Genomic DNA, 9,692 nt, shown 5'->3' with positions numbered 1-9,692 from the left:
CCTAGGAAGACTCCTTTGCCAGCCTGAAATTCTAAATCTGCAAAACAGGCGTTTAGGACTAGCTCACGGCATAGTTGCGTGCGAGGCAGCTGGGAAGCTGGGACATGGCATTCAAGTGGGAAGAATGTCTCCTGGATCTTTGGGTCTCTCAGTGTAAGCACCGTCGTGGGCACAGAGCAGTTGCCTTATGCAGTTTAAACTCTAGAGCTGTATTCCCTCCAGGAACTCTTTCCATCTCTTCCTTTCCAGCAGGTTGGTAAATACATCCATTCAGTAATCTCATAAAAATGTACTGAGGGCCTACATTGTGCTAATGTTACTGAACACAAGTTCGTGTGCCCAAGGTATGGTGAAGCCAGAAAACACAAAAACATGAATTTAGAGCAAAGAAAGATTTATTGCTGGGCCGAGCAAGAACAGTGGACTCCTGCTCAGAAAAACCTGAACTCCTGGAAGAGTTTCAGCTGAGCATTTTTAAAGGCCAGCTAAGGGAGGGGCATCCCAGGGTATGTGATCAGCTGTGTACAATTCTCTTATTGGCTGATGGTGATCAGTCCTTAGGCCCCAGGTCTGCTATGTGCTCATCATCATCAAGTAGTTAATTTCTTTCATTTGGTGGAGGTTTTTAGCATCTGAAACACCCATGAAAGATGCACTAGATACTGTTATCTGGGCGCTTTAGAAAGGAGATACAGCAGAGGATATGGGGGAGGGGTCTGCCCTGGGAAGTCCCCACAGGGTCCTCCCGGTTTACACTAGAAAGTGAGGTTTTAGTAGAGGAGAAGGTCAGGGGGAGAGAGTCTTACAGACTGAAAGATCCACTAGGAAGCAGAGGGAGGGAAACAAGAAGACAAGATAAACCGTTTTAATCCTGGAACTAAAAATGTATATGCATCTGTTGGTAGGCGAAAGCCAAAAATAAATGTAAGCCTGGCTTCTCTGTAGCTATGCCCTTAGCTTTACAGCAGATTTTGTGGATCTGCAGTTACTTTGATGCTGAGGGACCAATGCTAGCGGATTTGCTTCACCAAATGGACCCTACTACGTGGCTTCCGGAGAAGGAAAATGTGTAGATGGTTGTGGGGTCAATAAGAGTACAGGCTCTGATCGGGTGATCAGAGCATGCAACCCCAAGAATGGGACAAATGGAAATCACTTGCTAGAATGTCCTGAGAAGATTGCAGCATCACTTCCATGATTTCCTGTCAAACATCAATGGAATCATGAGGATGTGGAAGACAAACCCAAATAAAGGGATTTCTACAAAACAACTGGTCTGTAATCTTCAAAAGTGCCAAGGTCATGAAAGTTAAAGACACTGTAACTGTTCCATACTGAAGGAGACTAAAAAAACATGACAATTCAGTGCAGCACAGCATTCTGAACTGCATCTTTTTGCTATAAAGGAGGTAATTGGGCAACTGGCAAAACTTAAATGGAGTCTGCGGTTTCCACGGTAGTGATGTGTCCATGTTAATTTCCTGATTTTGATGGCTGTCCTGCGGTTACATTGGAGAACGTCTTTGTTGGAGTGATGGGGCATCACGTAGGCAATTTAATCTCAAATGATTAAGAGAAAAAAAATGTCTTCTCTATGTACGTAGATTTTTTTTTTTTTTAATGAAGGTTCTGGAGTAAACCTCAAGGATCCAAATCTCCACTTTGCTGCTTCCTAGATATGGGACCTGGGGCAGGTTGCTTCACTTCTCTACACCTGTTTTCCCATCTGTAAGATGAGAGTAAAGATAGTACTGCTCTAAAAGGGTTGTTTCCAGGACCAAAAAGAAAAAAGGGGGTAGGGGAGGCTACTTAATGCATGTAAAGCTCCTGGCATAGTAAGATCTTCTTAAATGGTTGTGGGTCTTTCTATTTAAAAGACCTAGTCATGTATCTCTGCATAGACAGTCTCTAGCCTCGAAGATCAGTGACTATTTTTTTTCCAGATTTTTAGACTCAAAATGTACAGCCTGAGGAAAAGCAAGAAGAGAGGCAGCCAGAGGTTTAGTTTCAGGATCTCATACTCAGCCTGGTCTCCTGTCACTGCCCAGACAAACCCTTGCTTTGGGACCCAGGGACATCCAGGCCCGTGTCTAGATTCCCAATGAGGTGCTCAGACATGGAGCCTTCCTAGAAGGGGTTGCCAGGCAACAAGGCTGCTCAGCAGGAGGCTGGCAGGGAGGGCCCTTGGACACTCATGGGTCCATCCCTCCCTTTTCATGAAGGAGCTAGAGGAGTCCGTGCCACAGGGGAGGTACTAGGGCGACACAGAGATTAGGGCAGAGTCAGGCCAGTTCTTTCTCTGCCGTACCATGCATGGGGCCCCACACCATTTCTGTCCACTTATTTGAGCTAATGCTTACAGAGTGACTCCTGTCTATTCAGGCTCACAAAGACAAAACCTCCACATACATCATCTCTTTGACTCCTCAACATTCCAAAGTAGTTTTCCATCACCACCCAAGTCTTCACTCCTAAAGCAGCTTATGCTGTGCAGTCCTGTTTCCACATTGCCTTCAGAAGATTTGGGGTGGGGAGAGGAAAAAATCGTCCCTCAGTTACAACTTTAAATAGGTTGGTACCATAGAAACAACCTGTAAGTGGCATTTCAAAGATGATATATTTAAAGTCTAGCACAAGTACCTTTTCTAGGACACTGACATTATACAGTTGCACATGGCTTATTCTTATTTGGAGTTTTGTCCCAAAGATATATATATCATGTCCCGAACTTGGCTAAACTGAAAATCCAGATCAGCTGAGATTAGCAAATCTGGTTTCCTTTTCAATGTTTCTGACAGATGGTTCCTACCCTACTTATCTTTCAAGAATTTGTGAACACCATCCTTATCTAGAAAGCTGGGACATGAGATTCGGCAGGCCTGGGGCACAATGTGTAAAGCAAGCATCCTCAAAAGGATACAGGTGAGGCGAGGACAGGCGGCCCTCATCATTCACTCATTCACAAGTATTTCATCAGTTCCTATGTATTACTTATTACAGTGTAAGAAGTTCCTCCAAATTTAGTGGCTTGAAACAACAGGGAAGATTCTCTCACACAATTCCTATGGGTGGGAATTCAAGAGTGGCTTAGACGGGTGGTTCCTACTTGGGGTCTCTCTTGGGGCTGCCATCAAGGTGTCACCTGGAACTGCAGTGACCTGCAGGCTTGCAGGGGCTGGATGGTCCACTTTCAAGGTGATTCACTCATGTGGCAGGAGGCCTCAGCTGCCTGCCACGTGCACCTCTACACAGGGCTGCTGACTGGCCTTGTGGTGTAGTGACTGGCCTCCCCAGGGAATGAGTGAACCAAGAGACAACAAGGCAGAAGCCATGTGATCAGATATGAGCAAGTCTCGGAAATCACACACTGTCATTTCCCTAATATCTCACAGGTTTTACAGTCAGCCCCATTTAAGATGACCAGATTTAGCAAATAAAAACACAGGATGCCCAATTAAACTTGGATTACAGATAAGAAAGGAATAGATTTTTTTCATCTGTGTATGTCCCATGAAATATTGCAAAATCCTAGAAGAATGATTCATTGCTTTCTCTGAAACTTAAATTTAACCATCCACCCTGTATTCATCTGGAATCCTGTCCCTATTCACTGGGGAAAGAGACAACACACAGAAGGGACCACCAGGAGGCGAGGACCACATGGGGCATGCTGGAAGCTGGCTCCCACAGGCCGTGACACACTGGACATGATGTGGGAATAAACAGTGACCAATGAATATACTGGTCCCTGCACACATGCCATTTACAGTCTGGTGAGATCAACTCAAATCAAATCACCAGGCAAATAGATACAAAACCTTAACTATGACAAAGTGCTTCAAAGAGAAGTCGCTGGAGCTTGGGACAGGGCCGGGGTCCTCATCAGAACACCATTTTCATTTGTCTTAGAGATTGAGTTGTTACCTGTGATGCTCTGTGTGGGGAGGTGGGGGGGGGAGGAATGGAAGGTTCTGCCACTAAAGGAAGGAAACAACTTTGAAAATACACACATGTGAATACATGCAAAAAAAAAAAAAAATGGTGAAAACTGAATGAGGTGTATGGTCTGCAGTCCAGTTAGCAGCCTTGTCCTAATGTCACTTCTTGGTTTTGATGCTGTCCTGTAGTTGTGTGCGATGCCAGCACTGGGGGAAACGGCATGAAGGATACAGGGGGCTCTTTGGACAATGTTAGCCACTTCATGTAAGTCTGTAATTATTTCAAAACAAAAAGTTAACCAACCACCCGTTTAAAACACAAGCTGTTACAATGGAACAAGGTTAGTTCAGAATAATGCAGACTTGGGAAAAGACTGACCTTGGAGTAGGGCCACTTGGCCAAGAGCACGCCCTGCGGGGCGGAGCCAGCGCTTCCACCTGAAGGAGTGACATTCTCATTGTTAATTCTCCTGAAGAGCATTTGTTTAGAACCAACAAACCAAGGAGGACAGGGGTGAGAGAGGTCCTCCTGGGTCCAGGCCCAGATCTGGGGCTTGAGGAGACCTGGAGTAGCTTCGTCAGTGGGAAGGACGGTCCCTTGTCCCAGGCTGGGGGACCCTAAAGAAGCTTGGGGGTTTTGATGACCTAACCTTTTGGAGGAGCTGGAATTATTGTAACTTAAATAGTAAAGGAAAGGTATCTCTCTATTTTGTACCCTAATTGGAGATGGAACATTCTGATGTCATCAGCATTTCCCAGGGAGAGACTAATAAAAAAATTAGGGGGGAGACCCTTGATTTTTTATTTTTATTTATTCTTCTTTTTAAATTTTTTTGCAGAGGGAGTTAATTAGGTTTATCTATTTTTTTTTTTAGTGAAGGGACTGGGTATTGAACCCAGGACCTTGTTCATACTAAGCATGCACTGAGCTGTACCCTCCCCCCTGAAACTAATTAATCTGATGAATTCATATGCTATTTGATGACCTGCTGGAGAGGCTGATGAACTGGTTTTTATGATGACTGTGACCAACTCTATGTCCCAAAGTCGGCGAAACCGTCTCTCACCCACCTGCTCTTCTGCAGGGTGACCCTACCACTGCGCCATCAAAAGGAGGGTCTGTTTCTCCATTCCCTTGAATGCAGGAGGGCCCTGGATGACACTGCACCAGGTCCAGGCCTATCCCTTAGTTGTGTGGCGTCTGCTTTGGGGGAGGCCGGCTGCCACGTGGGAATCTGACACTCCTGAGACCGCCACGCTGTGCGGAAGCCTGGGCTCGCCACGTGCAGAGGCTACGTGACAGTGACGCCAGGAGATGACTCTAGGTGCTCCGACCATCCCAGCCCAGGCCCCAGACATGTGACTGAAGAAGCCTTCAGAGGACAGAAGTCCTGGCCACCACTTGACCATGCGAACCACTGAGCTCGCTCTAGTGAACTCCCAGAGCGATTCAACAACAAATGGTTTTAACGGGGGGAGGGTCATAGCTCAGTGGTAGAGTGCGTGCTTTGTATGCACAAGGTCCTAGGTTCAATCCCCAGTGCCTCCTTTAAAAAAACAAATTGATAAATAAACCCAATGACCTCCCTGCCACAAAACAAAACAAAACAAAACAGAACAAAACAAAACAAATGGTTTTAAGTCCTGAAGCTGGGGGCCAGCTGGTCTGCAGCACCAGGTGAGTGGGACAGTGAGCGAGGCTGGATGTCTTCTGCTACCCCTTGAGGGGTGACCACGAGCTTCCGGTGTCCATGGCTCCAACTGCCCCATCCCACTGCTGTCGCAAGACAAGGAGAGACAAGAGCTGCCTCACACGGTGGGCTCATCACATCCCAGGCACCACCGCCCATGTCACCCATCAGCCCCTCCCAGTAGAGCCAGGAAGTTCTAACTTCCCCATTTTACAGATGAAGAAACAGAGGCTCAAGCCACACAGCTGGTCCACTGGCCTGACTCCCACACTCCACGCCCCTGTGAGTCACTGCCTTCCCAAAGCCCCACTGCTATCATCAGAGCTAAGGCAAGATAGCGTGGGCAAAACATTTAGCCCTTAAAGATATGAAACCGTTCTGGGTCCGGCTGATCCCTAAGCATTTGGGGATTGTGCAATCGAGGCCTAACTCGGCAGGCTTGGAGAATTCAAACCCTGTACGTGCCAAGCAAAGGACTGGCCCGTGACCAGTTCCTGGGAGCTCATCTCTGAGCCCTTGCGATGTCCTCACTGATAAGAATGCCTTTGTATACCTAGGACCCTGGGCCACACCAAGCCAGAGAGTCTATGTTAACGACGTGATTTATGGTGAGGGGGGGAGTCTCGGGTCATGCTGTGTATCATTTGACTTTTGGAGGGGCTAGAGACCAAGAAACTAAGGGCAGTCAATGTCTGTCCCACACCTTGTGACTGATGCCCAGTAAAAAATGCTGCCCACCACGGCCCCGGTGAGCCTTCCTGGCTGGCAATACTTCGTGCATGTGGTCACCCATCACTGGTGGGAAAATTAAGCTCATCCGTCAGACCGCACCAGGAGAGGACATGTGGGGGCTGGTGCCTGAGCTCTCCTGCACTCCGCCCTGTGCCGTAATGAGGCTGGACGCCTTTTTCCCTTGCTGACTTTCATCTATATCCTTTCACCGTAATGAACTGTAACCATGAGTCCAACTGGTTTTCTGAGATCTGTTGAGTCTTTCTAGCAAATCGTTTCCCCCAAGGGTGGTCTTGGGGATCCTCGACACAGGAGTTCAGCTGTGCCCTGCGTGGACCTGTTCTCCAGCCTTGGTTCACCATCAATCCACCTGACAAAACTCAACACGGAGGGAAAAAAATCTACTCGCTCTGTAAAGCAAGGCACCGATAAATGAGTCCCTGTTCAGTTGATTCAAATAATATATATATTTTTTCCTCTGTGAAACTGAGTAGAACTGAGGAGGAATCAAAGAAAGCCTCATATATTAAATTCTTAAATAGATTCTCTGAATTCAAAAGTTAAGGGTTAATGGGAGAGGCACGGGTGGTGGGCCTTGTCCCAGCAAACAAAGCCACCACAGTGGTCCTGCAAATTAAGGAGGATGGCAAATCCCTTTCTTCAAAAGAAAAAGTTCTCGAGGGGGAAACATATAAAATATCTAAGTTTCAAAAGCCGAGCTCTTCCACACTGTTGCTTCTCTACCCCGGATTGTCCTAAGATAGAGTGTTTTAAGGTTAAGTTTTCAATGTTCAGCTTTTTGCAAATATATGCAAATACGTTTCTCACGAGCAGTCCTGATTTGGCGATTAATAGCAAGCAATATGCTTGGATTAGAGGTCCGATTTCCACTCGAATGCAAAGTTTCTTCTCTTCCGGCAACAAAGCCATTTGCAGAGATCTGAGAGGGGAGAAAAACAGGCGTTAGGCCCAGAGTAACAATTCCGAAATAGAGCTTTTATATTTATACGTGTGATTACAGAAGGGAAGGTCTTCATGCATTCACATGAGCTTGTGAGATTTTCTATTCCATCCCAGAGGGTTGGAGAGAATTTAGATTTAAATACATTTCTTGGGTTCTTACCCACCCCTCAACCTGCTGCCACTTGATCTCAAAGACACACTTTTCTGATTTACGAAGAGCAAATGGCAATGATTATGTGAAAAGTGCCAGTGACTTTTTGGAGTCCAGGGAAGGGGCAGCCTTTGTTCAAGGGCAATTCTCTACCAGGGACTAGCCAAAGCACCCTGTCCATGATACCTCATCTAAACGGTAAAGCAAAGAATATATCTGGCTTCTGTCAACGAGAAGGTTCAGGGTTGGACTAATGAATCTGCAGGAGTGAGGGGAACTGAGCTGGGGAGACACATGGAAAAAGGCTGCTTTCAATGTGAGGATCCCTTTCTTTGGAATGAAACAGAAGTCCTGGATCTCAGCACAGCTTGAGACAGGAAACCCCGATGATGACAGTGACTTAGCATCTCCAGCCTTGTGAGCTGGTGCAAAGTGGATTTCAAGAAAAAATTTTAAATATGCTATTTACTTAAAAAAAAAAACAAACAAACAAGATAAAGGAACTAAAAATAAACTTGAGGCTAGAAGCTCTTTTACAGCTTAAAAGAATAGGGAAAATACCCCGGCAGGTTGGTTCTGGCCTCTCTGAGTCCCCCAGGTTTGCTTGCACCTGATCAGAGAGGCTGGTGGGGCGTGAGGAAGTGAGCTCACTCATTGGAGCCTTAACTCCAGTGCCCACGTCCACAGCAGGGGCCCAGCACTCCCACCTGGGCTCACTTCATTACAACCACTCTTGAAGGTAAGAACCCATTCTCCAGATGGGGAAAACAGAGGCCAAGAGAAGTCTGGAGTGAGTTCTTAAATCTTTGACTTCCCAAGTTCAGAACCTGTTTCCCTACCCCTTAGCCAAAAAGGGATGGATAAATATGCACTTAACATTTGCTTATTAAAAGCAAATCCTGAGGGAGATGACTTGTGGAGGGAATTCTGCCCTTTGGTGGCTGTGTGGCCTTGGGCAAGTCAAAGGCCTTCTCTGGGCTTTGGTTTTCTCCCCCATAAAATGGGAAAGTCATGTCATCCACCTCCCAGGGATGCTGAGGGTTAAATGAGTAACCCGGGAGGAACACCTGGCCCAATGCAGTCTGGGCTGTTCTTAGACCAGAACTGCTTGTGACTGTGATTAGAACATTAATTGCTCTGGGCGAAGCCGATGCTGATTATAGAGGCTGGCTTGGCAGACAGCATTCTGTGCAAAATGGTTCTAGAAGCCCCCTGTCACACTGGTCCTCCGTCCCCCCTCCCCAGTGCCAGGCAAACCTTCTTCTGGTTGGTTCAGCATTGATCCCTGCCCCCACTCCTGATTCAGAGCTCAGAGACTAAGCCTTGATTCTATAAATAGGCCGTCACCATGGAAACCTCCGGATGGGGCTGGGTCAGCCCACCTTGGTGGCCGCTCCTCCCCCAGGGAGCTTTTCGGGAGTAAGTGGCCCCTGGGCTCAGAAGTGGCCGGAGCCCCAGCAAAGTCCGCAAACCTACCTGGAAATCATGAGTTTCCTAAGTGGGAGGAGGTACTGTTCTGGTTCACCTGGAGAAAGACAACACACAGAGCACGGGTCAGGGCCAGGTGGGGGTGCCCTCCGCATCACTGAGTTGGGCACACTCCCTCATCGAGTATCTACTGCACGCGTACTACGTGCCAGGTGCTGGGGCTCTTGTGAACACGACAGACCCCGTCCTGGTCTCATGCAGTTTACACCGTGGCGGGGAGAGACTGCTCAGCAGACACATACACAGGATGCCATCAAGTCCAGGCAATACTGTGGGCTGATATGAGTGACTGGTCCCAGGCTACTTCAGACACAGCGGTTGGGCAAGGCCACTACCAGGGGATGACATTTAAGCTGCGGTGTGATGAAAACCACACGTTTGATCTTTGCCCTGGGTTCCTGGCACAAAGCTCCTAGAACTCTTGGAATCTCCTGAGTGATAAAAAGCATCTTTGGTATACAAATGAGATGACTGGTGGCTGGGCAGCCCCCTCCTGGCACCAGAAAGGCCAAGGCATATCAAAGGGTTGGAAATTTCCATGCTCCCCTCCTCCCCCACCAACCCCAACCTCTGGGGAAGGGAGAGGGGCTGGAGATCAATAACCGATGGCCGATGACTTAATCAGTCACACCTACTGAATGAAACCGCCTCAAAAGTCCCTGAACGACAGGGTCTGGAGAGCTTCGGGATCGGGGAACTCATGGAGGCGCTGGGAGGGTGGTACAGGCA

At 47.6% G+C, this 9,692-nt stretch overlaps 1 protein-coding gene and 1 non-coding gene across 9 annotated transcripts in view; one reads left to right on the top strand and one right to left on the bottom strand.

Annotated features, from left to right (window-relative positions):
- Nucleotides 1-4,179: 4,179 nt before the first annotated feature.
- Nucleotides 4,180-9,692, bottom strand: part of TPST2 (tyrosylprotein sulfotransferase 2) — a 50,379-nt gene continuing 44,866 nt past the window's right edge. For 6 of the 8 annotated variants that reach the window (XM_031442953.2, XM_031442954.2, XM_064481114.1 and 3 more), the window contains 2 exons: nt 8,952-9,000; nt 6,805-7,301 (listed from right to left, as the gene is read on the bottom strand). In XM_031442953.2, coding sequence (XP_031298813.1) covers nt 8,959-9,000 — 42 coding nt within the window. In that variant the 3' untranslated portion in view covers nt 6,805-7,301; nt 8,952-8,958. Of the gene's footprint in view, nt 4,377-4,731; nt 5,716-6,804; nt 7,302-8,951; nt 9,001-9,692 lie in introns of those variants that run through there. The other 2 variants (XR_010378564.1, XR_010378563.1) reach the window with 2 other exon arrangements.
- On the top strand, nt 5,414-5,487 carry TRNAT-UGU (transfer RNA threonine (anticodon UGU)). The gene has a single exon. It is a non-coding gene; the product is annotated as a tRNA-Thr (tRNA).

Source organism: Camelus dromedarius, chromosome 31 (genome assembly GCF_036321535.1).
Source record: "Camelus dromedarius isolate mCamDro1 chromosome 31, mCamDro1.pat, whole genome shotgun sequence".
Classification (NCBI taxonomy): domain Eukaryota; kingdom Metazoa; phylum Chordata; class Mammalia; order Artiodactyla; family Camelidae; genus Camelus; species Camelus dromedarius.
This window is presented reverse-complemented; position numbering and strand designations above follow the sequence as displayed.